A 17,655-nucleotide genomic window follows, 5' to 3' on the forward strand; every position below is an offset into this window, starting at 1 on the left:
AATGGAGCTGGGTCCCAGTGATCCTTCTTTATGAGATATATCAGGAGGATATGAGCAAATGTTTAATGTCTGTGAAGTTCCTTTTTGGAAATTAATTGAGGAATTTCTACTGATAATCAATAAAGCTTTTTCTTATCATTATTTTTATTATTTATTTTTATTTTTTGTTTTTTCCCAGCAGTAATGCAAAAGGAATAATTCTTAGCCTAGAATTGTGCTGTTGATGGAGCTGTTAATAAATGCGCTAAAATAAGCTCATCTGGGGTTATAAGTTCAATGGTGCCACACTTACTTGGAATTGTTTTAATTATTTTTTAAAGAAACTAAGGAGTATTTAAAAAACAAACTGATGGAAACACACACAAAGATGAAAGCAAACAAACAAACAAACAACAACAAATCCCCCCTCCCCCCATCCAATCCAGACTCCTATCTTGTTTCACTGGAATTCACTTGATAAGCATTAACCCTTGGCAGCTGGCTTTGCCATAATTGCTTCCCAGAGCTCAGCCTGCATGCTTCTTAATAGCATTATCTCTGGTGGCTGTGGGTGGTGATGTCAGTCCTGAGATCGGTTCAACTTCACACTGGGGTTAACACAAACAGTTTGTACAGGTCGTCCTGGCTCACCAGCACTCCCTGCACTGTGGTACCATTTCTTTTGACCCCTTTATTCATTTCTTTTATCCATCTGATAATGATTGACGTGAAACTATCCATGGTATCTCCAACTTTCTAACAAACTGGGATACGAATCAAGGGACCTTTCTGGGTGGCCCCTCCACCCATCTTAACTTAGAGACCAGATGGGGATTGATTGGGAAATAAATTCCAAACTAACATTAAAATAAGTTTTGTATTGGTTCTGGTGTTCCGAACAATGTATTTCAGGCAGTAACCTCCACCTGTGGTGCAGCAGTGCTGCAGTGATGTTGGCAGTGTTTGGCAGATGCTGCTAGTGAGCTGTGTCTGCAGGGGCAGCACGAGTGCCAGTCTGCTCTGCTCCCAGATTTGACACAATGGAGCTCAGGTTGGAACAGATGGAAGAATTCACTGGGTCTGACGTCTTCTGCAGATCTGCAATAGGTTCATGGAGCTGAAACAATTCAAACATCTCCTTATTGCTCCTGAAAAAGATTTTGCATAAAACAGTTGACATATGATCACTGAAAATTGGAGAGTTACAGCAACACAGAAAAGAATTTACAGAAAATGGCTTATTTTATGAGGAATAATTTGGATTACTTCGGGAGTTTGGTGTAATTCTGTCTCCCGGCAGAAAGTTCCCAAGGTACAGACAGAAAAATCTTGGCAAAAATCATCAGGTACTGCACTTTCACTTGACTAAGTGCTATTGAGACATCGTATAGTGGAAACTGCAAGAAAGGCTGTGAGGGCATTTCCCCAAGGAGAAGTATGATTTCAGAAACGGGACACACTCAGAAAACCCAAAATGATATCGAGGCAAATGTAAGAACGGCTGCTACAAAGCCAGTGATAACAAGAAAGAATTCACTTCCAGGAGTATTTCAGAGTCCAGTTAACAAGATTCATGACACTGGCTATAAGATCCTCTTTATTTCAAACAATCTGGATTTCTGAGCTAACTTTAGTTTACTTCCAATGAAAGCTGTGATTCAAACCAAGGTATTTCACAAGAAAACACCGCTTTCCCAGAGTTCAGATTTGTTCCTAAAAAATCCCATCAAATCCCAGAGCTCTGGAAATAATGAACTCTAAGGGAAACAACAGCTGAACTCATATGTCTGCTTTGGGAAACGAAAAAATCCCATTAAGTAACGCCCCCATGAAAGCCAGCAGCACACTTCCACTGACGCAGTAAAGATCCCTGTTGCAGCCAATCCGTCACCAGTAAGCAATGGAAACCTCTTTTCTAAAGGTTAACAATCTCCCCAAAGCCTGGACTGCCTCATGGCTGTAACTCGTGTTTTATCTGGAAAATGTCAGGTTGGCCAGTGTCCATTGTCACATGCAGCAGTAAGTGTCCAGAGGTTTTTTCCAAGGAAAATGTTTGTCACAGACAGGTAACTGCTAGCAAAGAACGTCCAGCATTGTCTGCACTGGAGCAAGCAAACAGCAAAGCAGAGGTTTTGAAAAAGGACAAAGAGAAAAGTTCCCATGTGTACTGATCTCTACAATAACCAACAGAATAATGGCAAGAAGGGATTACCTTATAGCAGAGAGGTGTTGCAGTACAACCAGGAGTTTCTCCGTATTTTGAATGTCCAGTAACGAGTCCTTTTTCCATCGCTGTGCCACCTTGCTTCGTTACTGCAGGCTGCCAGGAAGGGCTGAAAGGGACCTGCAAAAGAAAAGGGTTTTAAAATGGCTGCACAGAAGTTGGGGCAGAACAAATAGACTGGTGACTGATGGCTTTTCAGGGCTTTATATGCAACCGGAATAACTGGGTTGGTTCTGGGCACATGGTGCACAACTCAGGTAGAACTAGGAATGGCGTGGCATTGACTGCACCTAGAAACCACCGAGTGCCATCCTCCTGATGAGGAGTACATCTCATCAAGCATTATGCGACACACTGAAGGCAACAGTATTTGTGGGCACCTGCTAGATGACACTGTCAGGTGAACAAACTGACCAACAGCAAATGCCTTCAGTGCAGAAGTGGCACCGTGTGAAGAGGCAGCAGCCCGTGCAGCCTCTGTCTGCAGCGTGTGCACCAAAAAGCCATCCTGAACACAGTCCTGCCTGTCAGTAAGAGCCCAGAGATAAAGTCAGCAACTAAAGAGACCAAGTGACAGAAAGCATACTATGGATTTACAGTCCAGCTCGTGTCTAGCAGTTTGAGGCATGTTTTGTCAGAGCAGCCCAATGCTTTGGTCCATTAGTGCTACAGAACAGAAGCAGACAGCAACCTGTCTATGGGCAACTGATTCTACCAAAGAAAAATGCACTGCAGAAAGTCTTATCTCCAGCTGCTGAGAAATCAATTCCCAGTCCTACGTTCATTCAATTAAGCATGACTCATCCTTCTCCAAGGGGGATCCTCTATGAGAAGCAACATGGCAAAACGTGACCCTCTCACATTACTCAACTATCCTTCAAACCAAGGCATCTAGCATCTCAAGCTTGGATTCTGGCAGGCAACAGGTTAGGAGGCAGTGGGTTCTTTTCTCACCAATCAGATCTTACAGCCGCACTGACCTTCCTTTTTAGCAAAGCCAGACCCAAATTTCTCTTGTGCAATATTATGGCTGGTTTTGAAACTTGCAGCACATCCCTGGGATGTTTCCCACATAGTTGGATTTGGACTTTGGCATGAAACTTTGCAGTTGCTTTCTTTGGAACAGCAACAACCTACCTGTTAAGGGAGCTTGATGAAGATTTTCCGTTATCTGAGAACCATCTGACACAGCATTTGTTCCACTGGTGAGATGATACACTCACAGTGGAGTTATTACATTTCATTTCTCAAATTTCATTCTGTTAAAGACAGTGTTTCAATTAAGAAAATGTAAAGGTATTCCATAAGTACCTGAAGGAAACCTAAGCAATGATCCCTACACTCTTGCTGTTTAAAAGCACGTTGAAGGTCTGAAAAAAAAAATCAGGAGTTAACTGCTGGAATAATTCAAGATCTGACCACGCTGTACAGAACACTGAGACTGTTCTCCAAGGCCAGAACCATCCAGAACCAAGAGGATAATGGCCACGTGGATGAAAGCAGGACTCTTTCTGTTCACACAGTCCTTGGAAAGGTTCCCTTCACATCTCTGAGTCCCAGTCAGAGTTTATAGGCAACAAGTTTTACTCTCGCACTCAGTTTCAGATGTTTAGAGCTGATGTTTTCACTGAGTGATGCAGCAGTCCAGTAAGAAAGTCTGTCCAACGCTAGGATCACCAAGTACCTACCATAACGAAAAGATCTACTCTTCTGCATTGAATATAGTGACAAAGTTGTTTACCTTTAAAGCCTCCACTTGCTGACAGAGCATTTGAAGGAAAGACTGGGCATCTTCTGCCCACTGAGGGAGAGTTTTAGGAGAAAACTGGAAAACAAAGAAGAACGTACTGAACTTTGAGTTGTTATTCAAAAGTAACACTTCCCCAAAATCATATAGCTAATATACCTTGTAGCTGTCAGTTGGTGAGAACAATAACGTTTTAGATAATGGAATGGAATGTTTTACTTCTGATTCTGCAGCTTGAGAGATCTTTCCAGAGGGAAGATCCTCCTTTTCTTTCTCTTAAGGTTCTCCATTCATCAATGATCTTTGTTAGGTAGTGCTTTCTTTTCAGTAGATAGGGTTTGTGTTCTTCTCGCTCTTCTGGCAACACATCATCGTTCACAGTCTCCCATGCCTTCCTTTGGCAAAGCTAAGCAACAGCATTTAGATTAATAAGAAGCAGTTGGAATGCAAGGAACAAAAAAGCATTTGGGGTAATGCAAGTTAGCACTCAACCTCAGCAAGATTCCAGTATGAAACCACATTCTTCATAGATTCAAGTGCTTGGAAAGCATCATCAGTTTTGCCTTCAACTGCATCCATCACTGCAAATGCTATACATGCCTCTTCTTCATAGGTTGCAACCTGAAAGACCTACAACCAAAGCGAAAGACAGTCATATCTAATATACACGTGGATACTTGGAACAGCTAGTGCATCCTGGAAGTAATCATGTGGGAGGAGGTTAATGACATTACTCATTTTCCTCTAAGACAAGAAAATACTTTTCCAAGAAAGCTGGTGCTTAGGGAGTTCACTGTTTCCTTCAGTGTGTCTGGGATGATCTGATGTGTTGGTTCTAGGAGAATAGCAATGTTGATAACACACTGATCTTTGTCGTACCTGCTAAGCATGTTGTACAGAACCAAAGCCATTCTCAGCTAAGGATCCAAGGAGTTGGAAGAGAACAGAATTAGGACAGCTGACTTAAACTGGCCAAAGGGGTGTTCTGTACAGTAGGACATCATGCTTAGCCATCTTCCGGGATAAGCCAGAACCAAAAGCTTGTAATTCAATTCAATCTGCACCTGAATGTCCACATTACAGAAATGTCTAAAGAGAGGATCAGTCAGTTCAGGAATATTTTTGTTCTTTCTGATGGTTTCCAAACTAATCAGAATTTTTTTCCAGTAATATTTAATGAAATATTATTTAATGAAAATAACAACTTAGAACTTTGGTTCTAACCTCGCTCCTAATTAGAAATGCTCTACTAGAAACATAAAGCCCATTTTTACAAAGCTCTTATGTGTCTCAAACCCCTCCTGCAACATAACATTCACAGCCAAAACAAACTAGTTTTACACAATCCACAGGAATCAATTCAGAAGCTGTCTGAAGGCTTGTTTCAAATATTCCCAAACTGAAGAATTCTTACGTGTTTATTTTCTGCATAAGAGTGCAAGCAGCATCACACCAGGATCTTTGCCTCTCAGTATAGTACTGTTTGCACAGCAGTAAAGCTAAGAAAGGAGGCTGGTGCGTTTCATTCTGAGTCTTAAACTCCTCATGCAGTTCTAACTTGCTAGTGAATACCACCACAAGTAGAAATACCTGTTTTAGAAAAAATAAATAAACAACAACAATAACAAAATATTAGGTACCAAATAAAGAAAAGAACAGAAAAGAAATAAGAAAAAATAACATTGAAATGCAATTAAGATCTTGGAAAGTGTACTTACTTCAAGGACCAACAGGAAAATGTATTCAGGAGCATCGGTCTCAAGTCTTGATGTCTCTTGGGGCAAGTGAAAAAGTTATTTTAACAATTGCCTATATGCTACACATATTTCCCTTTAGCTACATCTATAAAGAGAAAGGGCCATCGGCCTTATTGTTTTGCATCCTGCTAGATTGTTTGAGATTTAATAATCTAAACACCTCTGAAAGCTAACAGCTAAGTAGAAGACTACTTCGAACTTTCTGACACTCAGTTTCTAAGCCAGACTTCACCATCAGGTCTCAGCATTTCATCCTAGAATTACTGTATCTTCATGCTTGGAAACTGCATTTGTGCGTTACAATAAAGCTATATGTGACTTCCTCTGAACACTTTCTAGTTCAGACACAAAAGGCTAAACAGACAGCTGCAATTGAAAATGAATCAGAACAGACGAGAAGACAGCACCGTGAAAGCAGGAAGTACGTGAGAAATTCTTCAGAACCCAGCATGACAATACCACCTCCCAGCAACAAGCATCAGGTGAAGCTTCATGCACATCACCCTCTTGTACTGGTGAAGGCTACGCTGAACAGCTGTTACAGCCCCAAACTCGCTGGTTGCAAAAGGAAGGAGTTACAAAAGCTCCTCTGATACAGCCATGCTTCATCTGAGTTTAAGCAAGAAACGCCTCTTACCAATATCATATTTAGAAAGTACTTTTTGCATTGGTGCTAGTGTACTGACATTGCCCATCTCATCTGTGCCAAGGAAAGAACTCTCTCGAGAAGCTGCCCTCCCAAAGAGGCTTTCAAACAACTTCAGTAAACACATTGTGCTGGCAAAAGATTCCACGGTTTCTTTCAAGAAATCTTCCTTGCCATGGCTTAAGTTCAGCAACCGATGACCTAGAAAGCAAAAATGGGATTTCACATAAAAACACTGAACATAATGAAGGACAACCCCAACAGTGGGCTGCTCTTGCTCCTTAAGGTTGGGAATCAAGCCACTTAACTCTTCAAGTAACTATTCATAAGATTAAAAGAGACCTATGGAACTATTTTATGATTAAGTCTTCTTACCAGACTGGCTTTTTCAATAACAAGCCAGCATTTCCAGCTTGTATTGTCCAGCAGAATCCGCTTTTATTAGTTTTGACTTTGGTTTATGAACCTGGTGAAGAAAGGACAGAATATGTCGCAGCTTCTACACTACAAAAAGCGGACCACTTAATTGAGTCTTGAACATGAGGGAACAGATCCTTATTTCTAGCACAAGAAAACTTTAGAAAAATATACTCATTCTGAAGGCATTCTGCAACATATCAATGAAGAAGACACAAAGTGAGTAATTTTAACTACTGCCAATAGCTGTAAGCACACACGAGAGAAAGTAATGCTCCAAACACCAGCAGCTGCACAAAGTGGAACATTAAGTGTATTTCATAAGGCAAAGAATTAAGCCTGATTTAGCTCTGCTGGCTGGCTGTGCAACAAGAAAGCCAGAGCTACTCAGTTTGCTCCTCTCCCTTCCATGCCAGTACAGTTAATGGTGTGTTTTCAGCTGTATTACAGAACAGGGAATGATCCAACTGTAGGAAATGCACCCATCAGCCTTTAGGAGGTGTTTTACTTCTGACAAGAGAAAGAGTTGATTATGTGCTTATTTCCTCCACAACATTTGAAATCACTTAAAGACATGTGGAAGAGTAAGACTTAGTGAGGAGGGAGCCATACAAGCACTTGCTAATCTTTGGAATGCAGGTGTTCCACACACGTGCAGCAGGAGTGGTCAAGAACTGCACTAACTAGAGGCAGAAAGTGAAAAGTGACTTACGTTGAAACTTTTCAAATAACACAATGCTGCCAGTTGACGCGCATCTCTCCACTGCACCTCGTTGTTCTGGGCCAGTTTTAGCAGAAACGTTCCAGCATGCATGTATAGCTGCCCTTTCATTTCCAGGAAGGAGTGAGACAGCTCCTCGGGTTCTCTCACATACTGTTTCACAGAGTGAAGGAGATGATCAAAACTAGAAGGCAGAGAAGACTCATTTTCAACTAAGTCCTGGTAAAAGCCATTGCATGCTTTGGATCAGTGTTATTTAACTGTGGACCGAGTAACTTCATGATTCAACTGCTACTACCATCTCAGCTGTTTAAACTTGAGTTGCGCAAGAAAGCAGGACAAGAGCCTCAAATTCCCAAAGCTCTTCATTTATTTTTCTTTATTTACTTACCTTCATTTATGTAAGTGAAATCAGCTGAAGTCAGTAGAAATCAGCATGAAAGAAAACATAATGGGAAGAATGGAACATAGAACTTTGCCAAGGAATTGTCTACAAACATTGTTTTGCACTACTCCAGCTACGCTACAGATGATACACCTTGAAGTCAGCTGGATTAGCTGGCCCTACCAGTTTCCCTGAAGGAGAATGTTCTTACTGAGGGTGGCCTTCTGCTTCCCATTTGCACTTACAGTTCTTCACTATTTCACTGCAGGTTACATTAAGTTGACCAGGACAAAACTGGTCCACTGCTGAAGTATAGAATAATGTTCTCTTACTGAAGAGACAGAAGACAAAAGACCCAGGATATCGCAAGTCTTCTCCAAGGCTTGTAGCTTGGGCAAATACATAGCTTGGGCTTCAAGCCTTCTAAGAACCTTTATTTGTGGTTAGTACAGAGAAACTCCTCTCTTGTCCACAGACTGGTTACTCGGGTGAACTGATGCCTGCTAGATGCTCTGTGACTAAGAAAAACATATTCTGTTCTGGATTGTTTCCGTTTGTTTGCTTAAAAGAATACAGAAAAGATAAAACAATACCTTTCAAGTGCCTCTCTGCACTGACAGACATCTCCCGAATCAAATTTCACTTTAGTAAAGCTAGAATGAGCCAGTAGATAAACGCTCTTGATAGCTCTCCAGTTCTTTGTATTCGATTCCAAGTCCAGGGATGAGCCAAGGTATTCCTGAAAAATAAAGTTCATCAGAGGATGAGGAACCACCATCTTTCTGTGAAGGCAAGGACATCACTCGTCCAGAACACACTTCTACCAAACTGAGTTTCACAGGTCAGGCATTAACATATCCGTCAGCAGTGAAGTTCCAGGAATCCACTGCCTGAACAGTTCTCTCCTTGATGGAGCTGCTCTATCTAGCTTAAACCTGAGGTTAGAAAATAAACAAGGCTTAACTTGAGGAAGAAAATCCCCATTAAACAATTGGCTTCAATAGATTTTCATCCTTTGGAGGAGTGAAATCCCTTGAGCAATAGCTGTCAGTGGAACGAAACTAAGAGACTATGACCAGTTTTGTGGGTACGGAAGATTGTGACAGGATCAAAAGATGATGAAATATCTTGTGTCTTTACGACACAGGAACACAATTCCAAGCTTGTCTCCAGAGGTATTTGATTTTCTGCCTCCTGAATATGGAGCACAGCATCTCTTAATTTATTGTGTGAGTGGTACAATGCAACAAGTCTGATGTTAAGGTAGACGTCATCAGGTCTTGCACGGAGTTCAGCTTGAGTCATATGAAGGAGCTCATTCCAGCCATCTTCACCTAGTGAAGTTCTAGTAACTTCTCCTATTAAACATCAGGGCAACACATTAATTTTCTTTTTCCACATCAGGCTTTTCAACAACCACACTACCTGACAGCTTTCTCACCTCCACTACACAGACTACAGACTTGATGAAATTGCTCCACCATCTTAGAAATGCGATAACGGGGAAAAAAAACTTCAGAATGTGCCTCTTGCAGATGCAAATTTAGGGCGGTCTGACTGTTTGACTCAGGGACAGCACATCTTCTGACGGAATAGCTAGTCCAAATAAAACAACAGAAAACCACCTAAGGCCTCGGAGAACCTCGATGTCATTGCTGCTGTGCTACATAAAACTAAGTGCCAAAGTGACGTTGTATAACTGAAAGCATTTGCACAGCAGTTAAGAATGTCAGCCACTTCCTACGCAACGAAAATACTGTGAGAAATGACAAGGTGACATGCTATCTGATCTGCTAATCTGATCAACAGTTTCACTCCTAAGAACGATCCACATACAATTAAGCCCCTGTGATGCTGACAAAGTAAACCAGTTTAGCATAATGATTTAAACCATTTCCATGTAGGAAACTTTCCACGTGTTCCCAGGCAGTAAAAATGCCATCATCCAGTTCAGCGGTATATACACACAGCTTTGTGAATCTCATCTATGCCTCACACACACAAAAGCAAAATGGTAGGCAATCCTGCTGAAAACAATGCCATGCCTCCAATCCTTCCCATACCTACCATCCTCACACACTAAAACTCAATGGGGATTACTCTTCTTTCAACTCAGACATTTCCTTTAACATAGCATGCAAACTAAATTTACCCTCTAAAAAGTTCAGCAGGCTGTGGCAGAGCGTCCTTCTGCAAAGGAAAACACAAAATCTACTGGGACTTGGAACTACTTTGTATATCGAGATCAGAAGGAACTAGGAAGTTTTCAAGTACAAAGAACTTACATTTCCAGATTGCTTTTTCCAGACTGCTGTTCCAGCAGTGACAACAAGCGCAGGCACCCCAGAGGATGTGGCAGGCATCGATGATCTGCTGGCATGGATCAGCGAGGATGAGTTTGGGCACAGCACAGCTGGCAAGGGATGCTGGGGTGGCTGCAGCAAGACAAGAGCTCCTCTAGCCTGAAGATCTCCATCACCATTGCTGCTGTCAACAACTCTGCTGCCTTGTTTTCCTCCTGGCCAACTGGAGAGCTCTGGACAGCACTTGCCATGAGGGAGGAGGTTCAGACAGTACCCAGGTGGCACATTCTAACCTCATTCATTTCCCGCTCTCCAGCATCTCACCCAAGGCATTACACTATCCTTCTTCCCATGGTTGGGGGGGGCTTTCCCTTTGGAGCTGACCTTCCCCCACAACCCCACGCTGCTAGGCTCTGCCCAGGGAGATATGTTCCACACATTCCCAACCTGATGCTGTCACTCAGTGGCACATTTGTCACCGACATGCTCGCTGTGGGTCCTAAGGAGGGCTGGGGGTGTCCTGTGAAAGCAGCCACAGTGACAGACCTGGTCCTGAGCCCTAGAACACACGGATCCCGGAAAACTACTTTTAATACTGCCAACGTCAGCTACATCTCATCCCCTTGGGACTCCATTTGGGGGTTTTGTGGGAGCTAACTGCTTCCCCTGTTTCAAGCTGGTGCTACCCCGTGCTTGTTGATGCTTTGTGCTCTGGCAAACACGCCCATAAAGGCTAAAGCTACGCTGCACCCTCACTTTAAGTCAGACATTGTTCAACCAGTTCAAATATTCCCAGAAACAGAAATACAAAGTAGAAATTCTCTCGTACAAATCTATGCCTGGATTACCGTTTCTGCACACCAAAACTAATTCCGACATAGAGCTGCGGTGCAGGCATTGGACACTTAGCAGAGCAGGAGAAGAGCAGGAGACGGGAAGAGCGGATACAGGTAAGACGGAACTAAAGAAGAGCAGAAGAGAGGAATGAGAAAGGATGCAGGTAAGAAAGAAGAGCAGCGGACAAAAGGGGCAACACAGGAAAGGAGTGGAGGCAAGCAAGTCAGCAAAACAACGGGAAGAGAAGATGAGCAGAAGAAAAAGGAGAGGGTGAAAGTAAGGAAGACACGCAGACGAGGAGAAGAGCAGAAAGGGAGATGAGTGGATACAGGTAAGGCAGAAAGCCAGAAGTGGAGAGGAGCTGAAGAGGAGAAGAGTGAATGGGCGCATGGCAGAAGGACAGAAAACGGGAAGAGAGGACACCGGTCAGTGAGAAGTGCAGAAGAGAAAAAGAGCAGAAGGGAGGAAGAGAGGGCAGAAGAGCAGAGAAGGAAAAGCGCCCTGGAGCAGAAGAGCAGATAGTGGTCGGAAGAGAAGAACAGTAGAGCATGAGAGGTGCAAAGAGGATGCAGTGAATTGGGAAGAGCAGATGAGAAGAACAGGAGAGGATGCGGGTAAGAAAGAAAAGCAGAAGAGGAGAACACGTGCACAAGAGGAGTGAGCATCCAAGGAAAGAAAAAGAGCAGAAGAGCTGGAGAGGAGAAGAGTCAGGGAGAAGAGCTGAAGGTTGGATGGTGGATGAGGAAAGGGAAGCAGCCAAGAGGGAAGAGCAGCAAAGACAGTGCTGTGTGTTCTGCCCCAAGATATATTGGAAGCCAGGAGAAAAGGTCCACGCTCTCAGGTTAGAGATGGGACGGGAAGGATGTTTGGGTCTGACAAATGAAATCATGGCAATCTGGGGGAAAGGGGCTGAGCCCAACGGTCACAGAAGCCCCGTTGGGGGAGGGGCTCCCCTAACTGCCACTCTCCAGCTGTCACGGCAGGTAAGGCAGCAGGCTCCCCCTGCTCCCGTGCTTCAGCTGGCCCCAGCTGAAGCCCCATATCCCAGCTGAAGCCCCACATGCCACCCTTGTGAGCCACATCTCAGCCCAGCAGCCCAGCAGCCCAGATCTCAGCCCAGTGTCCCTTCTGGTCTTTCCCCACAGAGAGAATCCCTCGAGGAGCGCTGACGGTGCCTCTGACGCCTGACGCCACTTTTCCACAAGCCACTGTGCTGCCACCGGACCCCGCCTGGATGCAGCCCACCATCCGCGGACCGATGCGGGTACCACCCCAACCCCTCCCTGTCCCCAGTGCCACCCACCTGGCGCCTCAGGCCTCTGTCTGGCCTGGGGTACTAGGTGTCTGGGGACAGGCAGCACAGCAGCTCCCACCTGGGGGGCTGCCCCCAACCGTGGCTCAGCTGCCACCTGGGGGCTTGCCCCCAACTGTGGGGCTGCACTTACCAGTGCTGCAGCTGCTGCCTGGGGGGCTGCACGGATGGCTCCCCCCGCTGCCCCTGCTCACTGCTGGGGACATCCCCTGCTGGCAGGGACGCTGCTGCCCCAGCAGCCCATGGGGCTGTGGCCTGGGGCCGTGCCCCATGCAGAGCTCCCGCAGCCCGCAGGCACCTGCCTGCCACAGGCCCCCGCCGCCTCGGCCCCCTGCCACTTCTTTTGCAGGTACCGGCACTGCAGCAGCATGTGCTCCCCGTGCCCTGCACCCTGCCCGCCAGCTGGGAGCCGCGCATGGAGCCCTTGCAAGACGCGGTGCTGCTCATGGAGGATCAGGGGCACCCAGCACCCACCCACGGCTGCCCCCATCCCGACACGGCTCCACTCACCTGCAGCGCTGCCATGCCACAATCAGGCTGTGAGTTCAGGGGCTGCAGAGCAGGCGGCTTGCTGCCGGCATTGCCTCACTGGCAATCTTCTGGCTTTTCCAGCAGGGACAACAAGCGCAGGCACCCCGCAGGACACCGCAGACATGGATCATCTGCTGGCATGGATAGACCACGGTGAGTTTGAGGGCAGCAGAGCTGGCCAGGCTTGTTGGCACCCAGTGCTCCCAGCTGTGGGAGAGCTGCCAGCATTGCCCCACTGGGCAATGGATTTTCTTCCTTCCCCAGAAGTCACATCCTAGACGGCCATCCTGGATGACAGCGCAGACTTTGACCAGCTGCTGACGTGGATCAGCCAGGGTGAGTTTGGGGGCAGCAGAGCTGCTGGGGGGGTGTCTGCACCGAGTGGCTGAGTGGGAAAGCTGGCACTGCCCCACTGGGGATTTTCTTCCTTCCTTTTCCAGAAGAGACACCCAGCAGCAACAGACGTGAGGACGATGTGGAAATGGACAATTTCCTCACCTGGATTCTTGGTGAGTTTGTGGCTTACAGAGGTGATTGACGGGTGGCTGTCTGCACCCAGCAGGTGTGGGAAGGCTGCCATCATCCTTCTGCTCTGGGGGATGCTCTTGCTTTTTCAGAAGCAACGAGTGCTCTGGAGGTCCCCCAGCACAACCAGGGCTTGCCTGCAGTCACAAGAGAGGGGACCAAAGACACTGAGAACAACACAGAGCACCCTGACTCCCCGGGGGCCAGCAGGGAGCTCAGCAAAGAGCCCAATCCTGAATCAGGGCTCCTCGCAAACCCGCTCTGGCAGCAGCCAGCATCCCCTGAGCTGCCTGAGCCGACCCCCCTAGCTGCCCCCGCACCTCCGTCGCCCCGCACCGCACATCTGATGGAAGAGGCGTGGCGGAGGCAGCCACGGGTGCATCTCAGACACCTGGCACTGCCACCCGGGAGCATCTCCTGCCGGCTGGCAGACAAGGACAAGCAGCACGGGGACAGCAGCCAGCTGGCCAAGCACCCGTGCCTCCTCTGATGCAAACTGGACAGTTCACGGAGGAGGCACGGTGAAGGCAGCCCCGGGTGCTGCTCAGCCACTTTTGACTGCCACCCGACTGCATCTCCTGCCAAACGGCAGACAAGCACCACGGGGACAGCAGCCAGCCGGCCAAGTGCCCAGCACCCACCTGCACCACCAAAAGAGGTCATAGCATCGGGCACAATCAGCACACTGGCAACATCCCCGCCACAACCAGGAAGCCACCACGATGCCAGCATGTTCCAGGCCACAACCACCGGCGCTAGGCGGTGCTGCCTGTGTCAGCACGGCGGCCAGCCGGACGACTCGGTGCCCATCACACCCCAACAGCGGCTCCAGCGGGAGCGGACCAAGAAACCCGCCAACTTGATGTAGCAGGAGACATGGCTGTAGCTGACCAAGGCGGTTCCCTGTAGCCCTGGGCTCCTGGCCGGCCCCCACCACACCCAGAGAGCAGCGGCAGTGTTCCAGGGGCACCAGCACCGGCCCCAGCCCTACCCCTCCAAAACTGGGCTGTCCGCAAACGGCATCTTGGACTGGGACACTGTGGGGCTCTGAAGCTGATGGATCGCCAAAGAGTTGCACTGTTAAAGCTAGGGGCTGGGAAATGCTGGGTGGGGAGGGGGAGAGAAATGGTTTGGGGGGGAAGGGGTGGGAATTCTTGGGGTGGCCAATATGAGGGTGGGGGATGGCTGGCGGGTAGGAATTGGGGGCGGGGAATTGTTGGGGTGGGGGAGTGGTTGGGGGTGGGAGTTTGGGGTGGGAATTCTTGAGGCGGCGGGATCTTTTTGGGGTGGGCAATGGAATGGCTGTACTCTGCTACTGGTGGGGTGGGAATCTGCGGGGTGGAAAACGACTGGGGAGACAAATGTCTGCGCTGGGAGATGGCTGGCATCTAAAATGATTGGACTCTGTAACTGCTGGCACTGGGGATGTCGGGAGGGGGAGGGAACTTGGTAGGGTGGCAATTCTGGGGGAGAAATTGTACTCTGATAATGTTGTACTTTGCTGTAAAATTGTACTCTGATAATGACACTCTGAAAGTGTCGGAATTTGGAGGAAGGAATTACTGGGGGGTGGGAATCTGGGGGGGGCATTGTAATACCAGAAGAATTTTACAGAGCAGCAGCCATGCATCAACAGAAGGACTCCACAGAGCAGCAGCTGTGGAGCAGGAGAAACAGCATGAGAACCAAGGACACATCTAGGAAAAGAATGAATAGCTCGCGGCTTTCAAGGGGGGTTTTCAGGTTGTTATTGCGGTAGCTTTCCTACAATTAGTGTGTGTGGTTTTTAAACGCCCTGTCCGCTGTCATCTGTCTGCTATAAAAGCATGGCTTTTCGGGCAGTCGATGGATGCAGCCATATTTAACCACATTGGTTTAATTGTGGCTCTTTGTCCTAGCGCACTGACCTTTTGCCGTCAGGTTCGCAAACTATTGTCTCAGGAACTAGAATTAGTAGGCATTAACCAGGTTATTGTGTGCTTCTATTTTATTAGTAGATTGGATGTGAATCCAATAGGATCTGATGTTACCAATGGTGCTGGAATCTGTGGGATTAATCATTGAATGTATTAGTAATGCTTGGTTATGATGCTCTTAGCCTATCTTAATTTAAAGCCTTTTATTAATTTGCAAAGACAAAACCTGGAAAGGAATCCCAGGCAAAGGGATGACCCTGTATCACAGAATGGTTACCTCTCTTACATCCAACTAATTGGGATTTTTTAAATATGACCACGCATCATTTGAGACAAGGGCGCATGCTAACAGAACTAAATGGGATTCCTGATTTCATTTTCCAAGCAGGTGTTCCACTTGGGCACTGTATCATGCACTGGCCATGCGGATATGGAGTACAATGGGAAGAAATCCTTCAGAGCCTGAATGCAGGAGAGAATGTGTGGTGGGTGAGAGAGGAAAGGTGCACTTTGAAGCAGGGGACGCCCTGCTGGCATTGCCTGTCGCATCCACCACCAACACGGTTTGCTCTTTATCCTGCTCCACAGCTGCTGCTCTGTCAAGTCCTTCTCTTGATCTATGGCTGCTGCCATTCTTCTTGGATTACAACAGGGGGCTGGGAGGTTTTTGGCAGAGGGAGGAAAGTTGATTGGGGGTGGGAGTTTGAGGGGGTGGGATCAGAAAGGATTGTTAGGGTGGGAAATGGTTGGGAATACTGTCATTTCTTGACTGTTTGCTACGTTCAATGATTAAATGCCTTGCATTCACTTGGCTAGACCTCTGCCTGCCTGCCTGTGGGCAATGTGGGCAGCAGAAAGGGCAGTGTCCCAGATCTGCCACCACCATTGGACCCATCCCTCCCCTCCTCAGTCAGTTCTGCGTGGGAATGGAGGGATGAGAAGGGGAGATCGGAATTCTGTTAGAGCTGAGTGGCTCAGCCTGTAGTGGAGGAGGCTCACTGCCATCCCAGACACAGCCATCAGTCCCCAGGTGCAGAGAGGACTGAGCCAGGCTGCACACTGCAGTACCCAGCAGCAGTATCAGAGTCTGAAGCCTGCCTAGTCGTGTGGCTGCGCTGCAGGCTGAGCTATGGAGAAAGCCCCATTTCGAGACTGTTTCAGTTCCTGAATCCCCCTCCGTCTTGCTCTGCTCCATCCCCAGCCGCAGGCCGGCGTCCCCAACATGTTGCTGTGGTTGCAGAGCTGGACTTGGCCCTTGACCTGTGCCCCTGCCCCCATGATCCACCTTGCCTTCTCATCCCTCTATATCCAGCGCATGCCCCATCTATCTCAACTCCATGTCCCACCCATGTCCTCTCTACGTCCTCTCCCTACTCTTCTCCATATCCACCCAACAGCTGCCGAAGCACTGCGGGGAAGGAAGTGGGAGCTGCCATTCATCCCTATAGAGAAAGTGCCAATGCAGAAGCAGGAACGCCCAGCACAGATCCACCTGGAGCAGCAAAACTCTGTCCCGAGACAGAAATGCTTCCTTGGCAGCTCCTGCCTGTGCTGCACTGCTGCACCCAGACATGGGCCCTGCTCTCCCTTCTCAAGCCGGGGGCTGGGAGCTGCGTCCTTCCCAGGCAGCACAGCAACTGCTCCGCACATTGCAGACCGCTCCCCCAAACCACCCTCACGGTGCCTTACCTCCTGGCAGGCTCAGGGAAGGAGCACCCGGTGCCCTGAGCCCACAGGCCCAGCCCTGCACAGCACTGCACACAGTACTGTCATGGCGGCACCCGGTGCTGCCGCACAGCATCCTGGGAGTGGTAGTTCCTGCGGGCCCTGCAGCTCCCAGCAGGCCCTGCAGCTCCCAGCAGGCCCAGACGAGGGCAGAGGGGAGCAGTGCTGTCAGCCGGGAGCTCGCCCAGAGAGCCCGATGTTCGGAGCACTTCACACCAGGAACTTTGGACTCGGCTGCTTCTGTCCACAACGGCCCTGAGCTGCTCAGGAAGCACAACTGTCTCACCCTCTGAGAGCTGGGCTGTGCAAAGGAGGCTGCAATTGCAGGCTCAGCTCTGCCCTGTTCCAGCAATGCACTTCCTTACAACTGGAGCACTGTCACGCTTGCTTCTTGCACGTAGCAGTCGCCTGTGATAAAATGTTTGCTCATTAAGACCGGGATGTGGTAGCATTGTGGTGGAGTGCTTGTTCATTAGGACCGGGATGTGATGGTGGAATATGGAGGCCACAAGGGTTGCAGAACACTCTAATTTTATGGGTAGATTGTGTACTCTGCATAGTTACAGGCAAAGCGCGCCCCGATGGATACAAAGTTTCACGGAAGGACCAACCAAGGAACGACACACCAAG

General features: G+C 47.8%; 2 protein-coding genes across 5 annotated transcripts; one reads left to right on the top strand and one right to left on the bottom strand.

The window, feature by feature from the left end:
- Positions 1–212: 212 nt before the first annotated feature.
- Positions 213–11,885, bottom strand: LOC146759914 (ranBP2-like and GRIP domain-containing protein 3). 3 transcript variants are annotated; one of them, XM_085554934.1, is made up of 12 exons: positions 10,162–11,885; positions 8,470–8,615; positions 7,483–7,675; positions 6,729–6,819; positions 6,345–6,554; positions 5,669–5,724; positions 5,365–5,540; positions 4,443–4,580; positions 4,110–4,356; positions 3,945–4,028; positions 2,192–2,323; positions 213–1,127 (listed from the first exon to the last, which is right to left on the bottom strand). In XM_085554934.1, exons 1-4 carry the CDS (start codon positions 10,237–10,239, stop codon positions 6,742–6,744), a joined length of 495 nt encoding a protein of 164 aa, XP_085411060.1. In that variant the 5' UTR covers positions 10,240–11,885; the 3' UTR covers positions 213–1,127; positions 2,192–2,323; positions 3,945–4,028; positions 4,110–4,356; positions 4,443–4,580; positions 5,365–5,540; positions 5,669–5,724; positions 6,345–6,554; positions 6,729–6,741. The 3 variants fall into 3 exon arrangements, 2 of the variants coding, with proteins under 2 accessions (XP_085411060.1, XP_085411061.1); XM_085554935.1 differs by lacking the exon at positions 6,729–6,819; XR_014948823.1 differs by lacking the exons at positions 213–1,127; positions 2,192–2,323 and adding an exon at positions 2,336–3,462.
- A 183-nt stretch (positions 11,886–12,068) lies between these two features.
- On the top strand, positions 12,069–14,476 carry LOC146759915 (uncharacterized). Of its 2 annotated transcripts, XM_085554932.1 has the most exons (4): positions 12,940–13,012; positions 13,124–13,195; positions 13,300–13,368; positions 13,477–14,476. In XM_085554932.1, the coding sequence occupies exons 3-4, from the start codon at positions 13,341–13,343 to the stop codon at positions 13,872–13,874; spliced, it is 426 nt and encodes a 141-aa protein (XP_085411058.1). In that variant the 5' UTR covers positions 12,940–13,012; positions 13,124–13,195; positions 13,300–13,340; the 3' UTR covers positions 13,875–14,476. The 2 variants fall into 2 exon arrangements, 1 of the variants encoding a protein (XP_085411058.1); XR_014948822.1 differs by having other exon boundaries at positions 12,069–13,195.
- The last annotated feature ends 3,179 nt before the right edge of the window (positions 14,477–17,655 follow it).

Source organism: Coturnix japonica, chromosome 8, assembly GCF_054131305.1.
Source record: "Coturnix japonica strain WE chromosome 8, WE-NBRP24, whole genome shotgun sequence".
Taxonomy (NCBI): Eukaryota; Metazoa; Chordata; class Aves; order Galliformes; family Phasianidae; genus Coturnix; species Coturnix japonica.

What these genes read in the sequence shown, in the direction of transcription:
- LOC146759914 (XM_085554934.1), bottom strand. Translation starts at nt 10,239, where the DNA reads ATGCCTGCCACATCCTCTGGGGTGCCTGCGCTTGTTGTCACTGCTGGA. An exon ending in GGAAAAAGCAATCTGGAAAT is followed by an intron (nt 8,616 to 10,161) that starts GTAAGTTCTTTG and finishes TTTATTTTTCAG; the next exon opens with GAATACCTTGGCTCATCCCT. An exon ending in GTTATTTGAAAAGTTTCAAC is followed by an intron (nt 6,820 to 7,482) that starts GTAAGTCACTTT and finishes TTTCTTCACCAG; the next exon opens with GTTCATAAACCAAAGTCAAA.
- LOC146759915 (XM_085554932.1), top strand. Translation starts at nt 13,341, where the DNA reads ATGGACAATTTCCTCACCTGGATTCTTG. An exon ending in TTTCCTCACCTGGATTCTTG is followed by an intron (nt 13,369 to 13,476) that starts GTGAGTTTGTGG and finishes TTGCTTTTTCAG; the next exon opens with AAGCAACGAGTGCTCTGGAG.